General features: G+C 39.9%; 1 protein-coding gene across 13 annotated transcripts in view; it reads left to right on the forward strand.

Annotated features, from left to right (window-relative positions):
• The window catches only part of INTS6L (integrator complex subunit 6 like), a 55,450-nt gene that overhangs the window by 6,555 nt on the left and 22,546 nt on the right, over positions 1-26,349 (forward strand). For 11 of the 13 annotated variants that reach the window (XR_014258506.1, XM_082445280.1, XM_082445277.1 and 8 more), the window contains 5 exons: positions 21,004-21,153; positions 21,955-22,044; positions 22,263-22,446; positions 22,706-22,834; positions 25,226-25,389. The exons of 1 other annotated variant lie outside the window; for it this stretch is intronic. Coding sequence is in view for 11 of the 12 variants with exons in the window: in XM_082445280.1 (XP_082301406.1) it covers positions 21,004-21,153; positions 21,955-22,044; positions 22,263-22,446; positions 22,706-22,834; positions 25,226-25,389 (717 nt within the window). In the remaining variant the exon portion in view is untranslated. The remainder of the gene's footprint in view (positions 1-21,003; positions 21,154-21,954; positions 22,045-22,262; positions 22,447-22,705; positions 22,835-25,225; positions 25,390-26,349) is intronic. One more of the 13 variants, XM_082445284.1, reaches the window with a different exon arrangement.

A 26,349-nucleotide genomic window follows, 5' to 3' on the forward strand; every position in this document is an offset into this window, starting at 1 on the left:
TTCCTTCGCCGCTTCTCCTCCTCCTCTTCCTACCGCTCCCCTCCCCTTCCTGCTGAGAGCGTGGCAGAGCCGGCCGCCGGCCTTCAAAGATTAGACTACTGCTTTTGCGCTTCTGTGGTCTCTAACCCACCCCCACCCAATGGAAAATCAGTCCGCGGAGCCAGCCTCCCAACCCCTAGGCCCGGAGAAACTCTTTTCACTTCTTCTCCGGCATCGGTCCGGTTAAGCCCGGCTCTGTTACCTTAGCTACTGTTAGTGTTTCATTGGCGATTCCACCCAAGCCGCGACAGGGTGGGGCGGGGAGTTGCAGAGTCTGAACCCGCGGGGACAGAGCTTTTTAGGGACCTGGCCTACCTATTGACATCATAAATTAGGTTTGTGTTAGTCACGTAGGGATTTGTCCAGGGAAAAGAAAGGAAGGAAGGGGAGGACTCGCTGAGCGCGGTTACAATAGTCAAATGCGATGACTCGATCCACAGGGTTCTGACCTACAGGAGAGAAGTAGGGAGCACTTCACCTCCCTACCCTTGTCCTAATGGTGAGGAGATAAAGAACTGCTTTGCCTGCAGTAGCCCGATAAAATAGAACTCAGACTATTAAAGCAACCTGCATAAGAGTCCTGCTTGCATATTGAAAATTTTAAAATACATCACCATAATCCTTGACGTCTTTCGCTAGATACCCTCTTTTTCTCAGAATTCTCTTAACAGGGTCGGGGAGGCACTGGATGTGTTGTAATCCGTTTTAGCCGAGTGAGGTGTTTGAAAGAATGGAACCTACCAAACTGAATAGTTGGCTATAGAGAGCGTTCCTTCAGAAATAAAACCAGAGAGGCTTTACTTTTGTAACTCGTAGCTTCGGTTAACAGTTTGATTAGTAGGGTCCCCTGAAGACCGGTCTGGTTTTGATGCTTTGTTTTCCGTTTTTGATTTATCTACTTAGAAAAATGGAGCAAGTAGACATCTTTAAGAATGCCATAAGCTTTTTAAACATGTCAGTTTCCTACAAGGGTGTGACCATTTTTTCCACATAGAAAAGCAGATGTTTGTCCATCCTAAGTATGAAAGTCTACACCCTTTGAGTACTCATACAGATAAAAACCCACCGTTTGTAGTGTGGCCATTTGAAATCCTCCTTAATTTGAAGTAGTAAAAAGGATAAACTACAAAGCAGTGTGCCTTTTTTTTTTTCTTGAAAGGAATAACTTATTTAACATTTTCCTGAATGCCAAGACTCATAGTTTAAACATGATTTTTGATCTATAAAACTTTTATGGCAATATTTACAGAATCTTTGGAAAGGAAAAAGAAAGTCTGGCCCCCTTCTTAACAACCATCATTACAGCTTTTTACCTAGTATTGTAATCATAGTGTACATATTACTTTGAGTTCTGCCTTTTCCACCTATTTTGTCCTATGAATTATTCCCGGTTGCCACATAGTCTTCATACTTAAAATTTTTAGTGGCTATGTAACTTATCCATGGTATTTTAGAGGCTCCAGATAGTTCTGTGAACAGAGGGGAAAAGTTGAATTCTGTTTTTAGTGGAAATTTCATCTGTCAGCTCGTTTTATCTTGCCATCTTCTACACTACATTTTTTCCTAAAGTAAAAAACCTTCTTCCAAGTTGACATTGATCTTTCTTTTCTTATGCAGGGCAGGTATGGGAAGATACTTTGTATAATACTTTCAATTGCTGATCATGAGTTATCTTCTTTAGTCTTTAGGCTTCTCTAAAGTCATTCAGGTTTTTTCATTTTAATCTTACATGATAACTACATGTGCTAGGGAATGGTTAATGATCTTAATGATGTTCTTGTCATTTTGCTGTCTATACCTGAATTTCTAATGATATGCCATATTTTGGTAGCATTTTCTTTCTGTGAGTCCCTTTCAGTCACTCCCTGCTGCCTGCCCCCATCCCTCCCCTCAGCATGTGGTAACTATTTGTTCTTTTGCTTTTAGGACCTAGCCATTTTGGAAGGTCTGAAATTTTAGAACATTTGGTGAATTTTTCTTAAAATTTAGTCTAATCTTTCACTTGCTAATAGCTGTGAGCCATAAATGTTCTGTTTTCTGTCACACTGATTATCAAATAGGTCTTTATTTGACTGTCAGCAGGCGTCTTAGTTGCTACTTAAAACTGCACTCTTCGCTGGGAGCCTGAGGTCCTTTCAGCAAAGTGATGTTAGATAGGGTTTTATTTGTTAACTTGTTTTTCTGCAGAATAACGTGAAGTGTATTTTTGGATTTCTGTACAGTTGGAGGGCCATTGTTTATCTCTTGTCAAAGTAACTGCCTACTTATTTCTCAGGTCTTGGTTATATCCAACTCTAAACACTGCAAAACCGATTTTTTTTCCTAGTAGAAGATTCAGTTCTGCTGGTGGTGTAACAGGCGTGAGTTGTGCATTTGGTTGGAAGGGTTTTTTCCTAATAGGCGTGGAACTATTCCCAGTATATCCACTTACAAGCTCTGACAATAAATCTTGTTGTGAAAAGTTACTGTGACTGGAATTCTTCACTAAAGTATACTGTTGAGCATGTGAATATAGTATTTCACCCAGGACTTAGTAGCTTCTTACTGCATACCCCTTAGGACATGGCTATGTGCTCTTTTAAAATTAGTCATACCTGTTACTTGCAGTCAGCTGGGCATGGATGGAATTAAGTTTGATTTGGGGAACCATATAAAAAGCATATGAAATGCAAGTATTTTGTGCTACATCTGTTTCAAGTGTTGCTTTGTAGACAGGTTTTATACATAGTGTCACAAATGTTAACACTACATTTATACAATGGTATCTTTAGTGTACACAGCTGGGATGAAGCCTTTTAATATTTTTAAATTTCCAGTGTATCCTTATAAGACTAATACATGGTTTTAAGAAGTGGGGTGGTTTTTTTTTTTCTTTTTCTTTTTTTGGTATAATAGTTCTTAATAGTTTTGGCTGAGGTTCTGCTGTCTTGTATGTTTTGTTTTGCTATGAGTCATAATTTCCTTTTATTCAGTGAATAGCAGAGGTAAGCTTGTCGCTACTACTAACTCTGAGCAAATTGAGGGCACCAAGAAGAAAGTGAGGCGTAAGACTGAAGTAGATAATAAGTATTCAAAATGGTTTGATGTTTGAAGCTACTTTCTTAAAGCGATTTCTTTTTCATTGAAGGAAATGCTTTTTTTTCTAAACATAAAACTGAGTCATTTTTCTAGAAATAGCTGAAACACATGTATAAATCATGTACAGACTTTTTTTTTAATAAATAGGGAGAGTTGTTTCAGAGAAATATCCCAAGTCTGTAATTTGAAACAGAGAGCATTTGAAAAAGTGCAATTTTCCCTTGAGTGTTGCTTTTTCACATCCTGTAGCCAGCCTTGCTTACTGGTATCTGTGTGCCTTCGTCAACATGTATCAGCAAAAGGCAGTATTTTGGCTTACAGATTTAAGAAGTAAACCTATGCTTTTTAAAGGATCTGTGTTCCAAGCATTTAGTGGTATTTTTAACTAAGGCTTAACTTTTTCATATGTCCATGAGTATATTTTATGGGGCTTATTTGGAAAAGGAGTGACTTTTAGGGGAGCCTTTCATTGTGGTTGGAAGCTAAGGAAGTGGTTTTGGGTGAAACAGTGGCAACGTGGCCTGTGAGAACAACCGGAGGCAATGGAAGGTGCATTGAAAACTCAAAATGCCACAAAAGTGGGGCATTGACTTTTATAATTAGTTGTTCCTCCCCTGATCTTGCTTCCTTTTCACCTTCCTCATTGGCCATTTGAAGCGTGTGATGATAGTTATTTTGAGACGAAAAAGGGGGAAGGAAATCATCAACAAAATGAAAAGGCAACCTGCTGAATGGGAGAAAATCTTGTCAAATTATATACCTGATAAGGCGTTAACATCCAAAATATGTAAAGAACTCATATAACTCAATAGCAAAAAAACTAAACAATCTGATTAAAAAATGGGCAGAGGATCTGAATAGACATTTTTTCAAGGAAGATATACAGATGGACAGCAGGTACATGAAAAGATGCTTAACATCACTAATCATCAGGGAAATGTAAATAAAACCACAGTAATATCACCACAGGCCTGTTAGAATAGCTATTAACAAAAACACAAGTAACAAGTGTTGGAGAGGATGTGGAGAAAAAGGAACCCTCCTCCACTGTTGGTGGGAATGTAAATTGGTGCAGCCACTATGGAAAACAGTATGGAGATTCCTCAAAAAATTAAAGATAGAACTAACGTATGATCCAGCAACTCCACTTCTGGATACTTATCTGAAGAAAATGAAAGCATTAACTTGAAAAGATATATGTACCCCTGTGTTCATTGCAGCTTATTTATAATAACCAATATATGAAAACAACCTAAATGTCCATCGATGTATGAATAAAGAAAATGTGATATATACATACAATGGAATATTATTCAGCCATAAAAAAGAAGGAAATCTTGCTATTTGTGCCAACACAGATGGACCTTGAGGGCATTATGTCAAGGGAAGTAAGTCAGACAGAGAAAGACAAATACCATGTGATCTCACTTAAATGTGGAATCTAAAACAAAACAAAATGAAAACAAAAACAAAACAAGCTCATAGATACAGAGAACAGATTGGTGGTTGCCAGAGGCAGGGGGTGGAGGGTGGGTAAAGTGGGTGAAGGGTGTCAAAAGGTACAAACTTCCAGGTATAAAATAAATAAGTCGTGGGATGTAATGTACAGCATGGTGACCATAGTTAACACTGCTGTGTGGTATATTTGAAAGCTGCTAAGAGAGTAGATCTTAAAAGTTCTCATAAGAAAAAAGAAAAAATGTTGTAACTTTGTGTGACAATGGATATTAACTAGCTTTTCTGTGGTGATCATTTTGCAGTATATACAAATATCAAATCATTATGTTGAACACCTGAAACGAATACAATGTTAAATATCAATTAAACATACATACATACATACATAAAAAGTAAATGCTCCCAGACTTCTATCCAACCTGTGAATTAAATATAGTTTACTAGAAAGAATTTTAAGAATGAGGTACTCTGCCTGATAGCTCTTTTTCTTTGTGTAAGAATAGAAGGAGGAATTAGAACTTTAGTGAAAGCTTATACAGAGAACCCTCCATCGGTCATGTGTATACTACTATGTTTATCTGCACTTTTGTTTGTTTATTGTTTTGTTTTGCAGCGAATAAAATATTTCTTGTTAAAAAAAAAAGAAAGAAAGAAAAGGGGAGATTTAGGGGTAGAAGACTAGATCCCTGGTCAAGGGAGTAAGTGCTACTTTCACATTAGGTACCAGCTGGGAGATGACTAGGGAGTGCTGAGACAATTATGGAATCCTGTCTGTTCTGTATCCTAAACCTGTCTTGTATCCATTCTTTCTTATTTGCTCCTCCCTTGTTTCAACTTTCATCTGGACCATTGTTTCAGCAGGCACTCAGTTGGTCTCCCTCCTGGTCTTGCCACTGATTCTTCACCCTCATCGCCACTAGATTGCTGATTCTTAAAATAAAGTAAATTAAAAAGTCATTCCCCTACTAAAAATTCTTCAGGCACTCCCCATTATATTTCAGAATAAAATCCAAACTCCTTAACCTGGTTTTGCCAACAGTGTCTCTCCACACTCTTCAGAGTCACTTCTCCAGACTCACTCTGCCTCTTGCTTCTGTGCCATTGCATATGTTGTTCCCTCTGCCTGGGACACACTGGTTGGCCTGACATGCCTCACCTCTTCATTCTACGTTCTCAAAAGTCATCCTGCCCCTCTGCCCACCCCTACTCCAAATAGTGTAACAACTTCCACTATGATCCCTTAACCCTCTGTCTAGAACTTAACCCAGAAAATGCTTCTTGCTTCTTCCTGCAATCCCTTCCTCCCCTGAAGGTAGCTGTTGGTCTGACTTTTACCACTATTGTGGTGATATGACCAAAATGGTGTTTCTGGAAGATAAGTCTGACATTGGATTGCTACTATAGCAATCTAGGCTTTCGTATACTGTATGTTCATTCAACACCCTCTGTGGACTATACTATACTATACTTGGGGCCAAAGGAGACACCAAGAAAGACTTGGCCCGAGGGGAAATTGGAATAGTAAAAGATATGGTCCTAGTCCTCAAGGGTCTTGAGAATAGTCATTGGAAAAAGGTGACTGGAGAATGTGGATTAAGATACGGGAGATGTCAACAACAGTGGACTCTTAACCAACAGATTGCAGGTGAGGGAGGGAGAATTGACTGGACCCAGTGATGATTCAGTTTATCCAGTCAAGATTGCAACTAGTTAAGACTGGATCACAAAAGGGCTTCGAAACCTGCAAGCTAGAGTTTGTACATTTCTCCTGGAATGAAGAGCTATGAGGTGGATTTGAAGACAAATAGGGTAAGGCTTGTTGTCTGTGTGCTTGCATGGTTATCATGCAGAAGCGTACGTTGAGGTGGGCTGGGGAGATGAGAGAATGAGAGGTGGGGGAGATCTAAAATATGTAGTTGAAATTGCCTAGTTTTGCATTAGTGCTGGCCACTTGAGAGCTTTTGACTTTGAGGTTAGGATGGGGGTAGGAGGGGTGGCAGAAGGGCAGGGCACACATAAGGAAAGGGCAACTATTGTCCTTTTCAGTTTGCCTTTGCTTCAGGAAGATGACTAGAACTGTTCAGAAGACAGGGTTCTCAGTTTCACGGAGTGTTCCAAAATGGCAGCTGTTCCACATCTCAGGGAGAAATGTGCTTTCCAGAGAAGGGCAGGATTGAAGGACCCTCTGAATGCGGGGAGGAGGGGACAGGGATGAAGAAGGGAACCAACTGGCTTAATTTAAGTACTTAAATGAAAGCTCTTTGTAAACATGGCTGTCAGTTCCCTTTTCCGAAGAGTGTAGATGAGAGATCCAGGCAGTCTCTTTGTGTGCCTATTGGAAGGTTGGAACACGCTATCTCCTGGATAGTGTTCTAAATGGTGATTAGGTTCCCAGACCTTCCTCCCCAGGAAAGCCTATTTAACCCTTAATACCACTTAGCCATAGAACTATTGTGTTTGCTATTGTTTCTACTGGGAAATGGAGTTGGGTTTCCAAGGTGCTTTGTTAAAAACACATCCTTTCCCCCCCTTCTTCCTCACAACTCCAGGTGGATTAGTGGTCCCAGAGAGGGGGGGGTGGACACTGTAAGAGCTCCAGCAGAGAGGGTGAAGGGCTGAGGTGTCCGTGAGTCATTCATGTCAGATTGGCTGTATTTGCGCCGTTCAGTACAGCATCTGCTAGCCACGTGTGGTTATTGAGCCCTTGAAGAGGCGGCTAGTTTGAATCAAGATGTGCTGTAAGTGTAAACTAAACACGCGATTTTGAAGATTTAGTACCAAAAGTATATAAAATATCTCATTAACAATTTTTATATTGACTACAAGTTTAGACAATATTTTTGATATGTTAGATTAAATTAAATATATTATTAATCTCACCTGTTTCTATTTTTTTAATGTGGGTACATGAACATATAAAATTACATATGTGGCTTTCACTGCGTTTCTATTGGACAGCCGTGTTGGTCTCTATTTTTTCTTAACCTATTTATGATGTTCATGTCCTAGAAATTGTTTCTGAAGGGGGATCCTCCCTCTCAAAGTTCTGTTTTAAGTGAGCGCCTCCATAATGGAGTCATTTGTGCATGAAAGGTTATCGTACAGTTCAGAGTTGATTGGGTTGATAACCCTTGGCCCTGGGGTAAAAATATGAAAGCATCCCATTCTTGTTTGTATTGAAAGCCAGTTTGGTTGCTTAGACTTTTGGATACAGTTGGTGATCCAACTGGTTGGGTTAGAAGTTTTTTTCCTGGGCTAAGTAGAAAAAAATATGTATGTGAACTCCTAATGTAACTACAGTAATTCAGAATTCTGTTTGTAATATGTGGTCACCAGTGGCACAAAATGTTCCATGCTTCTAGTGCTATTAGAAATATGTAACATATCCCTTATTAGAGTTACATAGCTACTTGGCCCAAGAATTCCCAGGAACAGTATTCATCAACAGAAGGAGGATAAAGGATAAATTCTTTAGCTTGGCATAGTGTAAAACCTAAGAAACAAAGAGGGGTTTGTATCACTGCTCTTGTTGAAGGGTTTCTTGAGGTTCCCTAGCAAGGCCCTTGTCTTATATCATGGGAAGTCATCAGTAGCATTAAAAGGAGGGGGGAGGTCCAAGTGGAGCCATGGGCGGGCTCCCATGATTGTTGCTTTCTCTAAGCTCAATCCTCCTAAGGGGGATTACAGGAGTGACAATGTTATTTTTTGTTACTGTAATGGCTCCCATTTAAGGAATAAATACCAATGTCTAATTCTGAGCCTGGGTGAGAGTACAGATATGTTGATGAATAGCATGTATATGATGTGGAACCATTTTATAGCCCTAGTTTTAGATCCTCCTAAAACCTATCTTATAGTCAAAGGTGTTATCTGGCTTTTACAGATATGACTCGACTTATATCTACTTCCTTATAATAATGAACAATAATATAATAGCTTTCTAATAATAGCAGCTGACATTTATTGAATAATGCTTATGTACAGGGCAATGTGCCAATGAATGTACAGTGCTTATTTCATTTATCTTCCCAACCAGCCTACATCACAGGTACTATTATTATCCCCACTTAACAGATAAGGAAACTGGGGGCCAGAGAGGTTAAGTAACACAACTGAATAGTAACCCAGGTCTGTCTCTATTCCGAAGTCTTAAGTAATGAGCCACTTCACTTTCCCTATCAACTATGGTAGAATATTCCTTTTAATAATTTCTCAGTGGTATTTTCTCATTATGGTATATGTCCTGGAATCATGTTTTTTAGACAGAATTGTCATGCTATTATTTATAGTTGCTTTTGATATAACAGTGTTTGATACTAGAGCAAGCACTCGATGAATGAAAATGACTACTGCTAGTGTTACCATTTTTATTATTTCTCTGATTCTTTGTAGGTGAATAGCATGGTGCATTTGTTTGTGAAACACTTTGGTCTTTGATATCACAGTTATGCCCCTACTCAGGGAAAGAGATGGAGTTGTTGGGACTCTCAGTTGATGGCACTTGAGATAGTTGGGGAGTAGAGGTTGAGCACTGGGGCCTAGGCCGAGTAGGCCCCGTGGGAAGAACGGTAGGCTTGAGAAAGCAACAGGGTGGTTTTTGGCGATCTAATGGCCTCCAGAAACTGATACATCATCTTCACCCTGTCACTCTCCTGATAAATGTTTCTCTTGTAGGGAAAAGAAAGACAGTCAGTGTACTCCACAGTAGCCATTTAGTTTCCTTTAATCCACAACCTGTGGGAGAGGCAGAAGCCATTTTGTAAAAGGCCTGAGTACGCCATACTGCCTTCGCCGAGTTTTATCTATCAGCCTGTGCCTGATCTAATGGTCCGCTCCTCATTTCAGCCAGATCTCCCACTCTCCTCAAGCCACACCCCTGCCATAGGCAGATAGCTTTTTCCCCCGCTTCCTGCTTAGTTACGTTGGTAAGGGATGAATTTCAGAGGATTGGAGGTGCTGCCAATTTAGCCACTGGGGTCTTAACCAGAGAAAAGTTACACGAAGGCTTTTGTGCCAGATGTGCCAGATGTTCGTAGAAAAAATAGAATTCTGTATCTTAAACCATATGTGCGTGATTATCTTAATATATATGTGCCTGTATCTTCAGCCATATGCACCTGCTCTTTCGTTAGTTATATCCTGCCCTGTTAAGTCGAATAGTTCACTAAACTTAGTACTAAGAACCAAACTCTGGACTTGAATGTTATTGAACAGAAGGCTCAAAACATTTGTTTGTGTGAGTAGGGAGTAGTACTACTGAGGAAAGTAAATATAGTTTATTAAGGTCTTAGGATTTACTATATAGCTACTTGGGCTAATTTACTAATGTTTATTCTTTTTGTCCTTGCCTATATTTGAAACTGTTAATGCTTCTTCCTTCCAGAAACTTATCACCTCCTCCATTCTGTTTCTCCACCCCTCTCTCTGATAATTCTTTCCCTCTCTGCCAAATTCTTTCCCTTGCTGAATGCATCCTACCTCATTCATGATTTCAAATATGCCTTCTACTCCCCAACTTCAGCTTCTCACCCGGGCATCGCTAGCTGACGACGGGACATCTCTCCACTTGCCTGTCTATCCTGCCATCAGCTCATAGTTAGCATGTCAAACAGACCTCCTTATGGCTCTAAAACTATCCCCTCTTCTATATTCCCCATCTTGTTAGTCACTCAGGATTGCAAGGTGGACATTATTCAGCTTTGATCCTGTCCTTCCATCTTTTTCTGAGGCCTATCCCTTTGCAATGTCCCTTACATATGTTCCTTCAACTCAACGTCTGCTGCCAACACTTCAGTCCAGGTCCTGACTTCTGTGCTTTGGCCACTATAACAACCTTCTTATGTAGTCTTCCAAGTGCTTCCCAAATTCCTACTCTCTACCCATACCAACTGCTAACTTTCTAAAAAAGGTGGTTTCATCATATCACTCCCCCACTCATAAGCCTTCAGAGACTCCCCAGTGCCTATGGAATCAAGTCAAAATTGCTCAGTCTGCCATTCTGAGCTCTCTAGGACCTGCTCCATGTGTCTGTATAAACGTATTTCCCATCATTTCCCCACAGGAGCCCTGCCCTTCAGCCAGACCTCTCTCTTCCACCCCCTGAGTTTGTCTCCCCACTCCTGATGCCAACTCTTAGACCATCAGTTAACCAAAGGGAGAAGAGAGAGAGAGCCAGAGGAGCCGGAGGCCTGGGGGAGGAGAGAAAATGAACCGAAAGCATGCCAGCAAGGGTGTGACTTGAGGGGGAGGATGTGACAGAAGGTGCTTTAAATGCTGTTATAATGATGAGAAGTTGCAGGAGGAAGGGGGAGAGAGCTGGACTCTGACCTTTAGTGGTTGATTAGCCTGAACCAGACCAAGATGTTCTGATTTAAATTGGCCTCAAGATGCCGGGAAGCCCTGCCGTTTATCTAACCAGTCCCTCTCTGCCTTTGTCTCTGTGGAAGGGAGCCCACGCAGCTAGACACTGGATAATGGGATTCCAGGGAGAATATCTAGTCTTTAATACAGCCGTGACATTGGAAAGTTGGGGGTCCCTCCTGTTGTATGTCTCGTAGGAGAACGTGCAAGATGTTTGGAGCAAAGCGCTCCTTTTTCTTAAAAGCTTACGTGTGTATAGACATTGTAAATTCCATTTCATAGTGAAGTTTTTGAGCTATATGTTAGAAGTCTATTTAAAGTCTTCCTAGGTACTTTCATAAAAATTAGATTTGAAAAAGTGGTCATAGGATAGCCTGTCTGGTAGCTACCGATTAGACACATGACCCTGGGCAAGTCACATAACCTTTTACGTGTCAGTTTTCTTATCTGTAAAACGAAGGGATTAGACTAGATTATTTCCACTATTCCTTCTGAAAAAAGTCAGGAGAGAATTGTATAACTGAAAGGCAGGAAGTGGAATAATTCTGGCTGGGACGTCAGGGGGATTTCAGAATTGCTTTAATTTTTTGGGGGGGGGCTGCGCCGCATGCCATGCGGAATCTTAGTTCCCTGGCCAGGGATTGAACCTGCACCCCCTGAAGTGGAAGCGCGGAGTCTTAACCACTGGACCTGCAGGGAAGTCCCAAAATTGCTTTAAATTTTAGAAAACAGTTTCTGTAAGTGGTTAAAGTGCTGTATCACGTACCTACTGGTTAAATCGGTCACTCCATCTTATTGGTAAATGTCACTTCATCTTATTGGAGTCATTTCTGCTTGCTGCCAACAGTTTAATTTTCAGGACAGATTCCTAGCAATGGTTACCTCTGAATAGTGGAACTGACAATTTGGTGAAGAGATAGACTAACTTTGTATTTCTGTTGGGATTTTTAACAATGAATGTGCATTACTTTTATAATGTAAAAAACAGCTCATAAAAAATTTTTGAGAGAATTTTTTAAAAAGAATTAGTCTGGAGGAAAGAGATGCCATAAGATCTTTAGAAAGTAAGGAATGGCCATTCTGCGCTCTCCTCTCTTCAACTCTTTCTGTAATGTTTGGGTGGCTTAGTCTCACTCCTGTCCTTGTGTATTTTCCAAGGCCACTTTTGTTGATTTTTATCTTGTGTATGTGTTCATAAAAATATCTCCTATCAGAACCCCAAACCTAAGCAATTGAACATGTGCTCTGCATGATAGCGTTATTTTGTTTGTTTGTTTGGTTGGTTGATTTTTGTTTTTGTTTTTCTAATAATGAGTATTGGTCAGTAGCTACAGTTGAAATGAACTCGGAGTGAAAGAGGAAACTTAACATTTATATCTGACCGAGTTGTTTGGTAAATTCTTTGCAACTCTATGGTATTTTTCTTTCAGTAACAGTTCAGTTGCCTCTTGGACAGAGGAGAAAATTTGGTTTCTACATGTTAGCGTCCTCTGCTGAAGATCAAATTTCTTTTGATCTTATGCTTTCACATGAACTCTGAGAGGTGTGCTACTTCATAATTTTATCTTAATTCCCTTGGGTAAGAATTGAAAAGTCATAAATGAATTTTGCAGATATTTTAGACTAATCCTTATGATTGTTAATCCACTAAAAAAAAAAAAACCCTCATCCTAGGTATCTTAAAGAGACCAGTAACACAAAATGGTGAACTTTGTGAGGGTGGAATCAAACTGAATCATGTCTTTGCCTGGTTTACTTAAAAATATGTGGTTATGAGAGTCTTTAACCATCTGCTGAAAAAACAATTCAGCAGGCCACAGACTGTCAAATAAGTTTCTGCAATATATTAGGGGGTCAATTTCTAAGAATTTTTTTAAAAAGTAGAAGACTCAAGTAAGCTAGATTTCTTTTTTGTGGTCTTGGCTGGTAGTATTTCCTGAAGCTTATGGATGAAAATTGGTGGACTCAACCACAGAATGATAACATTCAGAGTTCTCTGGAAGAGAACTGATGTAATCAAATAAAATGGGCTTCGAGTATCTTAGCAAGTTCAGGACACTAAGAAGTGCCCCTGAGGAAGTAAATTTGACAAAAAGGAATCCAAGAGAACTGGATATTCTGTTTTGTTTTTTTTTTAACATCTTTATTGGAGTATAATTGTTTTACAATGGTGTGTTAGTTTCTGCTGTATAACAAAGTGAATCAGCTATACATATACATATATCCCCATATCTCCTCCCTCTTGCCACTCCCTCCCACCCTCCCTATCCCACGCCTCTAGGTGGTCACAAAGCACCGAGCTGATCTCCCTGTGCTATGCGGCTGCTTCCCATTAGCCATCTATTTGACATTTGGTAGTGTATATATGTCAATGCCACTCTCTCACTTCGTCCCAGCTTACCTTTCCCCTTCCCCGTATCCTCAAGTCCATTCTCTACGTCTGCGTCTTTATTCCTGTCCTGAGAACTGGATAGTCTTAAAACAAGTAATTTTACAAGAGAAAGCTTTATTAGTACACATAAAACACAGAATAATAGAATGTCTCCTTTGAACCTAGAACTGTATCAGTACCTTGAGTCAAGTGAGAAAACCACAAAAAAAAGTGAAATCAGACCAAATTGCTAGAGTAGTAAGGGAAAAATATTGCGTCAGATAGGGTCAGAAAATATAGTGCAAGAAGAGTTTTCAAAGTTGATACAAGAAGCGAGACAATCCTATTCTTTCAATGATATAGCGTCTGCCTAATGTGTATTTCATGGTTTTAACAACCTCCTTTAAAGTGCTCTAGCTGTAAACACAATTTAAAAAGACGTTTTATATGGAGACACACACACAAAATAAAATAAAATAAAATACTGAAAAAAAAGACATTTGAACATATTAAAGTGATTTCAGCTGTTACAGTGTTCTGTTTACCTAAAAGGGCAAGTAAACCTCATCTTATATGTATCAGAATTGGAGTCCATTTTAGTTGTGAGAAGAAAATTCTCGAAGTTGAAAACTTTTAACTCGCACAAATATTCCATATAAAGCTAAGGGCAAAGACCAAGGGAAAAGTCATTTGTCTTCTCAGGAGAGAGAGTTGATTGGAAAAGCAGGGCTTCTTATTTTTCATGTCATCCTGTCCCACTGGTCACTTTACCAACACAAGAACAGTTTGTGATGACAAAGATGATAGAATGTTAAATTGGAGAAGAAAGTTAAGTTAGTTGAAAAATGCCGTTGAAGTTGATTTATTCAAATTGTCTGGGTTGTTGCAGAGCAAGTTTCCCCCAACTTGTGGAGAGCAGATGGAAAAAGGAAAATAGTTTATCTTTCAACAAGAGAAATGATGGCCCTGCTAAATTTAGACTCTTTGGCTTTAACTTGCAACATCTGGGAAAATACTTAAATCCGTTAATCATCTTGTTTGTAAGCACCTAGAAGAAGAGCCCAAGGTTCGGGATAGCCCTCTATATGAGTTTATGAAGGGCAAATATTACCAGGCTGATTTCATTTCCTTTAATAGAAGTTAAAAAGTCTTGTCAAGGAGAGGGAAACAACATGTATTTTCTCTCTGCAATCCAGCGAGGCTTTTTATTCATTGTGAAGGGCTTGCTAACAAGCTAGGGAGCCTTGGATTGAATTGAACTGCTCTTCAGGGTAGGGTCCAAAGAGGCTTTCGGGTGCATTTGCCCAAAATGGGTTAGTGCAGTGTCTCAGCACCCAGTCAGAGGGACAGAGCAAGTGATGCCCTTCCAGTGAGAGGTTCTCTCGCTGCATGTGAGAGCCTGGCTTGTGACAATCTGTAATAGAGAAGGATTATTTTTGCTGTTTGAAAAGATTCACTGCCATTCTCTTTCAGGAGCTGTCACCCTAGAGGATTTTAACTATTCAACTGTTTTTTTATTTATACATATTCCATTTATATGGTCTTTTAAGGGGCGCTTCTTCTGTGGAAAGCTAGATGCAGCTGCCCTAAAAAATGTTTTTCAGTTACCTTGGATGGAGAAGTTAATACCGTGTTCATTAAATCTGCACTATATACTGAGTCTAACACGATCATTTATATTTTGGAAAAGGATTGCAAGTGACCTTCAGAGATAGAGCAGGCGTTTACAGAAAGGGCCCTAACACCACTGCCACATGGCCCTCTGGCTCCCGAGTGCTCCTGCCACATCCTCTTCAAGGACAGTTGATCTGTTTTTATCTCTTTTACTTGTTTATACTTCCTGGCAAGATTTCCTTGGAGGAAAGGGTTCTTCATTTTAAAAAATAAAAATAAAATAAAGATCAATGAATCAGAGAAATGGTCCTGCCGAAATGGGATGAAGTTCAGGAAGGACAAGTGTTCGGATGCTGAGGTTTGGGGGAGCCATTAAATAACACCCCTACCTTTCCCTCCTCCATTGACACCAATGGAGAAATAAGACACAGGAGCCAGCCAGAATTCTAAGTAACAGCGTTATTCCTGAAAAAAGCTAGACTGGAGGGTATAACTTAGATGTGTGTTCATAAAAAGCTTCCAAATAGTTTGCATGTTGACAGACCTCCACTATAGTTCTGTCACAGGGGCAAAACCTACCCTTTAAGCACCATATGGCAGAGAACATACCAGATAAGGACATGGAAATAGGGGTGCAGAGGGTAGTAGAAAATATTTCTTTTAGGCTTTGCCCTTCTGAGGAAAGGAGTACAGACTCTCTCCTTTTTGTGGTGATATGAGTAGGGAATAAAAGGCTAGTAGGCTAGTCCGTAGAGCTGCGGGGAGAACCCAAGTCATTGACAGACTGAAAGGCCCATATTCTTCCTGCTGATATTCAAAGATGTCTTTAGTTGGCTATACAAATCTAAACCAGACCTGAATTAGCATATTTATTAAGATATGAGGCATTTTCTTTCTGTAAGTCAGATTTATATAAAGGATGGATACAAGGTATGGAATGCTAGGATATGAAAACTGGAAGGGACCTTAGAGTTGGTTTTCAGGTTTTTCATTGCTTAGGTGAGGAAACAGCCCCAGTAAGGGGAAACGACTTACTCTGGACCACTTGTTTTGCTAGTTAGTTACAGCCAGGATTAGACCAGGGTCTTCCAAGTCCTAATTCACTGCTCCCCACACCGAACTGGTCTGCGTTCTGACATCAGGGAAAGTAGGCTTAAATTAATGAAATTTGGAAATTCCATTAAACTTATGAACCTTTAAGCTAGTGTAACGAGACGTGTCTATGAGGTGAATATGTAGAATAGGTAGAACAATCTCTAGTAGAGTGCTTTACATTGGTGGGTTCTAAAGTTAGGCTACCTGGGTTCAAATCCTGGCTGTGCCATTTATTAGTTGTTTTGACCTGGACAAGTTGCTTATCCTCTCTGAGCCTCAGTGTGCTAATCTATAAAATGGACATAATAATAGCACCTACTTCATGGGGTGGTTATGAGGCTCAGATGAGAAGGATAGATATAAAATGCTCTGCTTAGCATAAGTGAGTTCCTGACACATAGGCACTGATTAATATTACCTATGATTATTATTTATCATCATCATCATTATTCTCACTTTACTTCTGGGAGGCTTTAAAAACTTGACCTGTGAAGACAGTAAACTCTTAGTTTAGGATTTCATTCACCCCGGGTTTTTCCTTTGTCCTAAACCTCTATTCTTTAGTCGTCTTAGGTTAGGAGTTTTGTAATCATCTGTTACTCTGTCTCATTTAGGCCTATGGTCTGTCTGTCACCAAGTCCTATCTTGGTGGTTCAAAATGTTTCTCAGTTAACCCCTTCCTCAGGCCTAGATGCCTATTCTAACCTCCTAGCTTATTTTTCCTGACTACAGCTTCTCCTTCTCCAGTCTATCCTATAATTCACTGCCAGACTGACCTTCCTGAGACACTGTTTGATCCTGTTTCTCCCAGCCTTGGAATCTGTAATGAGTCTATTTTCTGCTGAAGCAAGGCCAAGTTCTGCCTGACCTTCAGTTCCCTCTAGATGATCTCTGTCCAATAGATATATAATGCCAGCCATACACAGCATTTCAAATTTTCTAGTAGCCACAGGTGACACTTTTAGTAATATACTTTATTTACCTAAAAGCATTCAAAACATTATCACTTCAACATGCAATCAATCGAAAAATAAATAATGAGATATCTTCATTCTTCTTTGTTGTTGTTCCAAGTCCTCAACATCCCATGTGTATTTTACATTTATATCGCATCTCAAGTCAGACTAGCCATGTTTCAAGTTCTCAGTGGCTGGGGGGCTACTGGATCAGATAGTGCAGCTCCAGACTGTGCCTCTCTGACTATCCACTATCCCCCCAACAAACAAGACATACTCAAGTCTTACTTCCTCCTGGTCTGTTAAAACAAAATAAGGATGGTAATACCATGCCTATTTTATAGGATTGTCTTGGGCAAATGTGAAGTATGAAAATGCTTTGTAAGCTGTAAAGCTCCATAAAAATGTATGGAAGTTATTATCAGGAGTAAAGGTTTTACTGACATGAGAGTAGGATATCTTTGGAGTTACTTGAAAGAAAAGACTGTATTAAGAAGGTCAACGGGCTGTCCTGAATTCATTTATGAAAAAATCAACTGCAAGCAATGAATGAAGAATATAAACATATACTTTCTCCCACTAGAACTAATAATTATCTTTTTGGAAGAATTTTTCACATTAATAAGGTTCTCTAGATATTTAAATTACTCTGTAGGCCTTTTTTCCCCTTCAGCATTCTGAGGACTGGATTTAGGGGCATTAATTCTTCTCTTGAAGGAGCTAAACTGCTACCAAGAAGTTTATTGCTTTGGGTTGTAAATGTAGCCCATACACTGTGTAGTACTGAGATAGGAATAGCATTCAAATTTCAAGTATTGTCTAATTCATTGCAAAGGATTGGAATTGACCTAAAAATTGAATGCCAGTGATTCAGGTGCAGAAACAATTTGTAAAATGTTTTCAATTCATATTAGAAAGGAAATTTTAAAGAGCAATCATTCTGACAGATTGATTAGTGACAATTAGGACACATTATTTTAAACACAGATGAGTTATAGGGTGCTTGCTTAGGTGGTACTCAAACCTTATCCCAACCCTTTACCAGATCAAGTAGTTCACTGATTTTTCTTTAGTCATGCCTTGAACTATCTTGTGGCTCTCAGGAGTTCAACACTTGCTGCAGATATAACTCTGAGTGTACAGTGTAGAAGTTAGATTGCTAAATGAAGCCGTTCTGAAAAAAAAAAAGACAACTTTGTAAAGTGGCTTCTGGGTGAAAGACCCCACCATTCACAGGCTTGCCCAAGCAAGAGAACTCAACCTAATGTATGACCCTTTTTCTCCCTCACCCATGCCCCTAATTAGCTACTAAATCCTTCTGACTCCACCTCTGAAATACTTCTTTAATCTGCAGCCTCCTCTCCATCCCCGCTGCCCTCGCTCAGGCTTTCATCACTTTTCTCATAAGCTATTGCAACATTCTCCAAACCAGTTTCCCTGCCTCAAGCTTCAGCTTCCCCTGCACCCCACAATTTATTCTCCAACTCCCAGCAGAACGATCTTGCTAAAATACAGATCTGATCATGCCACGCCCCTAATTAAAAACCTCAAGTCATTCCCAGGGCCAACAGATAAAATCCAGACTACTGAGCACAATGTACACAGCACGTTATAGTCAGAGCCCAGCTTATCAGCTCTGCCTCCTGCTGCGTACTCAGAGTGATGATAATCAAATTACTTGCGGTTCCCCAGGAAGCCCCGTCCTTTTATAAACTCTGTTCTCTTCCTTTGCCCTGCCCCCTCCACTCCTCACATCAGTGTGGGGATCCCATGATCTTCTCCTCATGCCATTAGACTTCTTCAAATGCCCCGTCTTCTGTGACAAGCCTTCCCTAACTCCCTGGTCATTTGTTCTTTCCGTCTCCATAACTGCATTCCTTATTCCTTTGCGGCAGGAACTCCTCAAGGGCTAATTCCTCTTGATATCTACAGCATGTAGCATTCTGCCCAGCATAGCATAGTTGGTCCATAAAAATTTGTTGGATAAATAAAGGAAAGAATTGATGCTATCCCTCTCCTGCAGCTGTAGACCTTCTCTTCTACCCCAAATAAGAAAGCTAAGTTTTGAATTCAGTGTGACTTATAATCACCTGCTGATATTTCTAGGTATTTGATGAGGACAATTCAAATCATAATCCTTCCTTTTAACAAAAGTTTAGTTTGTCTAGTTCAGTAAGATTTTCCTTGGGCCACAAGGAATTATTCCCATCCTCTACTTTTCCCAGCTACTATAAGTCATATATACAGTCTGGCCAAAGGAATAATACATGGAAAGTTTCTACCTTTAGATCCTTTGACTTACAGGATATGTTAGGAAACACACACACACACACAAAGAGGAAACTCACATTTTTAAAAAATTAATGAATTAATTAATTTTATTTTTGGCTGTGTTGGGTCTTCGTTGCTGCACGCGGGCTTTCTCTAGTTGCGGTGAGCCGGGGCTACTCTTCGTTGCGGTGCGCGGGCTTCTCATTGTGGTGGCTTCTTTTGTTGTGGAGCACGGGCTCTAGGCGCACAGGCTCAGTAGTTGTGGTTCGCAGGCTTAGTTGCTCCACAGCAGGTGGGATCTTCCCAGACCAGGGCTTGAACCCGTGTCCCCTGCTTTGGCAGGCAGATTCTTAACCACTGCACCACCAGGGAAGTCCCTAAAGGCACATTTTTAATTTCACAGAATCCAGACTATTGGACTGGAAAGGATCTTAACCAGGATCACCTTCACCTTGTATGGTTATGGACGTTGCATACTGTTCAAGCCTAGGGGGCGCCATTCTCATGGGTCACAATGTGAATGGCTCTCCAGGGTTGTAACATGCACAGCCTTACACAGTATCCCTGTTTATCTAATCCTCTTCATTTTCAGATAATGAAACTTAGGTCCTAAGAGATGACAGGTTTGCTCAAGGTCATGCATATACTTCATAGTAGGGTACAGGCAATGGGCCCCTTTTCTGCCTTTCAGTCACTCTGACCCAGATTGCTTTAGGAGGCTATGAAACTAGAAAAGATAGCGTTTGCTCTAGTTGTGTGGATAATGGTCTTTAGCTGAACATGAAACTTCAGTCATTTCGTTTAGCTCTGCATTATTTGCGCTAGCTTTCCACCTCTAGCTCTACTGGTCTGGTTGGCATGACTTGAACCTTCAACATATTACACTACTGCCCGCAGGGCTACCAAGACTCAGGTGGCCGTTCGTCCCACAAAGTCGCCGGGCTGTGCTGTCTACTGTCTCCTTTGCTGGCCTATTCCTCTGTGACCTACTGTTAGCTGCCATCTTCTTTTGGCTTCTCTTCTTGGCGTTTTGTGCTGCTTTGTCTTTATAACCACATTGCTGAACAGTCAACGTGGTCCTTTCCTTCCATTCTACAAATGATTCAATCAGAGCATGTTGGCTGTTGACCTTGGGTCTTTGGTTCTTTGCTGCTGTTCATAGCTGCTGGGGGTGCCTAGGCGATGCTGCTTCTTTGTCAAAACTTTTTGTTTCTTTTCTTTCTCCCTTATTCCAGATTTGCGCCTTTCTGAATGCTTAAAGATGCCAGAAGGATTGTCTCCACATAGTTGTGGCTCCATTCCTATAATTCCACCTATACTCTTGTTTAAAGTGAAAATATTGTTTGGGAGAAAAAAATCTTGGTTAGAAAAGTTCATGTAAATCAGACACTCAATAGCTAATTGTCTCTATCAAGGACGATGCATTTAAAAAATTACTCCTTCCTCTGCCCCGTACTCTGTGCTCATCCTCAGTGCCAAACTAAGGTAAATACTGAGGTGTTTTGGTAGGTTTGATTGAGCCTGAATAGCAAACTAGACTTCTTGAGCCAAAGCCCTCCAGCCATAATGGACTGAATGCAGATCTTTCTGAACCTAATGGCCTGCTTTTGTTCCACTTCATCAGTCGAGATATAGAATAGAATTAGATTAAGGAATTATTAATTTGTTAGAGGTTTGATACTTGCTATTTGGTGGTTGTTTGCACTTTATATATCGTTCATTGTATAACTGAGAATTTCTTTGTAAATGTTTGGTTTTCAGGCTGGTTGGAAGGAAAATCACGCAACATTCATGAGTGAACTAAAAAATCTTCAGGCTTCTGGACTGACTACTCTTGGTCAGGCTCTAAGATCCTCATTTGATTTGTTAAATCTCAATAGATTAATATCTGGAATAGACAATTATGGACAGGTAAAAAAATTTTTGAGTGAGTATAGCTAATTTATTTTGGTGACTTGGGGTAAGAATTTAAAATTGGGCATGGCTACCAAGTTTTCTGCTCCTTTTTATAACGTCCAAAAGGAGGTCCATGTATCTTTTAAATACATACTTTAACAAAAATCCTTTTGGGGGAGTCTTTTATGTGGCTTGACCATAAAATAGTTAAAATTGCCTACGCATCAGATCATCAGCTATCATGGGATGAATAAATTGCTGAGAAATATTGGAACAAGACAATTGAAGAGAAACTTTCAGAGTCCTTAAGTCCCTCGTCCCTCTCAATTCAACGAAAAAGCTCTAGTATAAGAGGAAGGCAGAATAGCATTTGCTGATGCTATCATTACACTTTCCTACTGTAAAAGCTCTGCTCACAATAACCAGTCCCTGGCCAGGTTGCAGAGCATAAGTCACTAACGTCCCCCTCACTGTGCCAGGATTCTGAATGATACACGGGTGTGGGGAATGCTGCCATTATAATCCCTTTAATATCTTTCTTTTATGATTACTTGGAAAGCAGAGGGAGAGGGGAATTCGGATGTTATAGTTTGGGGTGGTTCCTGAATTATAAGAATTCCTCAGTTTATTCTGAATGTTACCTCTGCAGGGATTGTTATTTTGATTCCCACCCACTTCAGTCCCTAATCTTTTCCTTCTTATTGATCCAGGCAAATTTGATCACACACTTGAAAGATCACAGGCGAGGCAAATGTAAAAGTTGAAATACAATGTTATTACTTTACACAGCTCTAATACTTCTTAAATGTATTTTAGGGGAGAAATCCATTTTTTTTAGAACCATCTATTTTAATTACCATCACAGATGGAAACAAGTTAACAAGTACTGCTGGTGTTCAAGAAGAGGTGAGATTTCATTTTTTTCGAATTTCGTTTAAATGGCAGAGAACATGCAGCTCTTTCAGTTAAGAATAAGTTTGATCAAACGTTCCATCTTGGTAATCCTTGAAAGATTGCCTCATTTTATTGACGACATCAAAGAAAGGTGAACTCTATAACTCTTGAACTGTCTTCATTTTTGTATGGGTTGTTATGATGAAACTTTTCCAATTTTGCCTTATCAGCTTCATCTGCCTTTGAATTCTCCTCTGCCTGGAAGTGAACTAACCAAAGAACCTTTTCGTTGGGATCAAAGGTTATTTGCCCTGGTGTTGCGTTTGCCTGGATTGACTTCTACTGAACCAGAGCAGCTAGGGAGTGTACCAACTGATGAATCTGCCATCACACAGATGTGTGAGGTCACAGGAGGTATTGGCAATATTTACTATTTCTAAAGGAAAAATTCAGGGCAGCAGAGCACCGTTTTTCTTAAATGCCACATCCAGTCTTTACTTCTTTTCCTTCCGAATCTTTCAACTCTGCTGCTTAAGCTCATCATCAGTGTGATGTTTGCTGCCAGTGTAGTTTTGATGATTTCAAGTTGTATTTTAGGATTTCAGATGCTTGTATTGTTAAGTAGTGTTTTATTTGATAAAACTTGTACTATTTGTTTTTCCTTCTGGTATAGGTCGCTCCTACTGTGTTAGAACACAGAGAATGTTGAATCAATGTTTAGAATCTTTAGTTCAAAAAGTTCAGAGTGGTGTAGTTATTAACTTTGAAAAAACGGGACCAGATCCACTTCCTATTGGAGAAGGTACAGTAGATAACCCTTTTTTTTTTAACCTTAAAGTGTTATATAGGAGAGTGATCTGAAGTTGAGAAAACATTGAACTAATCGCAATAGACGCAGTCTTCACTAGCCACACACAATCAAGTGGTTACAAACATCCATCCAAACAACTACCATTCATTCATTGCCTGTGGATACATTTCAGGTAGCCAAATTCTAGCTTTAATTCAACGTCAAATCCTCCTCAGAAAATTCTCCCTTTTCCCTACCCATTTCATATTCCTGGTCCCAGTCTTGGGATGACACTGAATTCTTCACTTCTCTATTCATGAAATATCTGGAGATTGACTACAGAGTGCCATTTAACCAGCCATCTGCTTTTGGTCTTGTGAGCGCCAAACGTGCCAAGCTATCTTGATGAAATCTGTGTGTTTAGCCAGGAACTGCTAATATTCTATAAGATCCTACACCAGTATTTTCCTGGCCACTTTTTAACTGCAGAACCTTTTCTCTTCAAATGAGATTTTATAGAAACTTCAACATCTCAAAATATGAAAGCAGAGCTACTTTTGTATTGGGAAAGGGAGTCATACCCCATTGCACGGCTTCCTCAGAGCTCTGTTCTAGGGCATCGCTTCTCCTCATTCCTACACACACATACATACATATGTGTACCTAGACTCCATCATCACCACAGTGCTTGTCTGATCTGATCCATACATTTTAATCGCTGTGCCCACAATTAGTGGTAGCTGCCTGGAGAAGCAAAGGGAGTAAGTGCAAAGGGGCAGAAAGACACACATTTCTTGCTGAAGCAGTGGATCCTGTGGTTCCTGACCTTTTTGCTATTTAGTCCCCAGAACCCTTTGAGAAGCTGTTAGAAAAAATAGAGAGCCCTCTCCCCAGGAAAATGGACATGGTCAACACATACACACATAATTTTGCATTTCATTTCAGGGGTTCTTGGACTCCAATTTAAAAACACCTGCTGTAGGGACTTCCCTGGCAGTCCAGTGGTTAAGACTCCGGGCTTTCACTGCGGAGGGCTCAGGTTCTATCCCTGGTCAGGGAACTAAGATCCCACATGCCGCATGGCCAAAAAAAAAAAAAAACACACACAAAAAACCAAAACCAAAAACAACAACAACAACAAAAACCACCTGCTGTAGAAGACTGAGGCTTCACAGCCCATTTTAAACTAATTAAATTAGTTGTAAAGGAAGGACATGTTATATTGGTAACGATTGACCACTCAGGTCTATAATTTTGTGTTCATTACCTTCATGTGAACAGGGAACTTTCCTACTGAAAACCAGTTTGATGGTGTCACGTAAATAGCTCAGACATTCTTTCTAGCTCCATTTCCCCTTTGTCCAGAGTTCTTAACCTTTGAGATTCTGGTGAAAGCTAAGAACTTTCTCCTCAGAAAAATGCACATCCCCAGAATTGTGAGCTCAACTTTAGGGGGGGGTGTCTTGGTCCCCTGAAGCATTACATGTATTCTCTAGAGCTCCATGGGCCGCAGTAAATCCCCTGCTCTAAAGTAATTACTTGTTTAAAGTAATGCTTAAGTAAATCAAATGATATTGAAGAAAAAAATGAGACTCAAATCACTAACACATATCTTTTACAAATATAATTTAGACTAATGAATCATCCCCTTAAAGGTTATGTAACTCTGCCTTGTCCTGTTTTCCGGGGGCAAATGAAATATGCTAGTTCAAATAATTAAAATGCATTCAGGATATATTATTCAGCATTATACGATGCCCAGTTTCCATGGGATTTTAATGGTGGGATGGGCAAACTATAATGAATTAGTCCACATAAACTTGATGCATTTGCTTTGTGTTCCCTCCCCAACTATATACATAGATCGTGTTGTCAGCATTCCTTCTACCTTTTGGTGAATTTGCCTTTGTGGTCATTGGGTCTAACTGTTTAGTAAAGAATACTTTTTTTCATCTAGTTGGAAATAGAAAATCTAAATAGAATTTATGACCCATTTGTCAGATTCAAAAATGTAAAACTATACCAGGAAATGAACAATTTCATTTGCCTAATTTGGAAAAATAACTGTTGTGGTTTATTTAGTGTGTTTAATTTATGTGTCCAAATCTCAGAAAATTTAAAACTAACTTTGTAACAGTCTTCCATATAACTACATATTTTGGTTGTAATTAAGGAATTGGGGGGGGCAGGATGTTGGATTAGAGGGGGTGGATTAGATGATGAAAAGAGTTGCTAGAGAGAACATTCAGAAATCCTAGTAGAGTCACTTTTTACTTCCATCTTTCATGAATCACTGATTTGGTTTTGTTTTGTACTTTGCTTTTAACTGAAAAATCTGTACAAGAAGATCAGAGGCTGTGAAAGGAAATTCATGCCTTAGTCTGTCTTTTGTTTAACTTTTAGATGGACTTATGGATTCATCCAGGCCAAGCAATTCATTTGCTGCTCAACCATGGCATAGCTGTCATAAGCTCATTTATGTGCGACCTAACTCTAAGACTGGTGTTCCTGTTGGACATTGGCCAATTCCAGAATCTTTTTGGCCAGATCAGAATTTACCTTCACTAGTAAGTGTCATAAAACAATAAGGTAAACATCATTCTGGATTTTCCATTAGTTGATTGCAGAGAACCTTTTAAAATAGCTTGGAAGCTTTTAAGTTGTGCCTTCTATTTCTTACTGAAAAGTCTAGCTTGTACCTAAAAGCAAGAGAGGACCTCCTTTCTGTTCTGGCATTCTTTCTTTCAGTTGCCTTTGCCACTTGACCCGCCCTGTTCAGATGTTAAAATATTGTTATTTTTGATGCTGTTGCAATCTGTGACTTGGTTGTTATTTCAGAGCCAGAGCCGCTGACTTGATTTACATGGTAAAAACAATCTCTAAAAAGGGCAGGCATTGATTTTCACGTACATCCCCTGGAAATTAGAACTTAGTTTGCACCTTGTATAGGCTCTAGAAACATATTCAAAGCAGAGGTCATTCTACTTCCTCCGAGGGAGCCATTAGACATGTAGTGGGACTTTGTGGGCCTACTTTTCAGGTTTTTGTAATCAGTGGACTTGAGTTCCTTGGCAATGCACCTTTCAACAATGGGTAATTAAGCAATATTTTTAAAATAATCTCTAAGCAAGGGTTTATCTTTTTGTTCACTGTATTTGGTGGAAGAAGGTTTGATATTGTAGTTGCTCCTAGCACCAGATGAATTGGCTTGGGAGGGGGGAAGGCGCGGTGTCTAGTAATAAGGGAAACCATATGAAACCCACTCTCCCTTTCATCTTCCTCCCTCCCCGCGGCCAATATAAAAAGGCCAGAGTAATCCTTGAGGGAGGGAGGGGGCACAAAAAGGTCACTGCTCTTCCAGCACCTTCTTGGTTCAGCTAATCTATAGTCTATCTAGGTTTTAGACATTTCTGACATGAACTGCATTTTCTCCTGGATTGCTATTTTGAGGCTCCTGCATTTTTTTCAGAGGTGGCCACGAAAGGCCCGAATGTACGACTGAAGAGCCATCTTCAGCCCCTGCCGTG

The sequence above is a fragment of the Balaenoptera physalus genome (assembly GCF_965194825.1).
Source record: "Balaenoptera physalus genome assembly, chromosome: X".
NCBI lineage: Eukaryota > Metazoa > Chordata > Mammalia > Artiodactyla > Balaenopteridae > Balaenoptera > Balaenoptera physalus.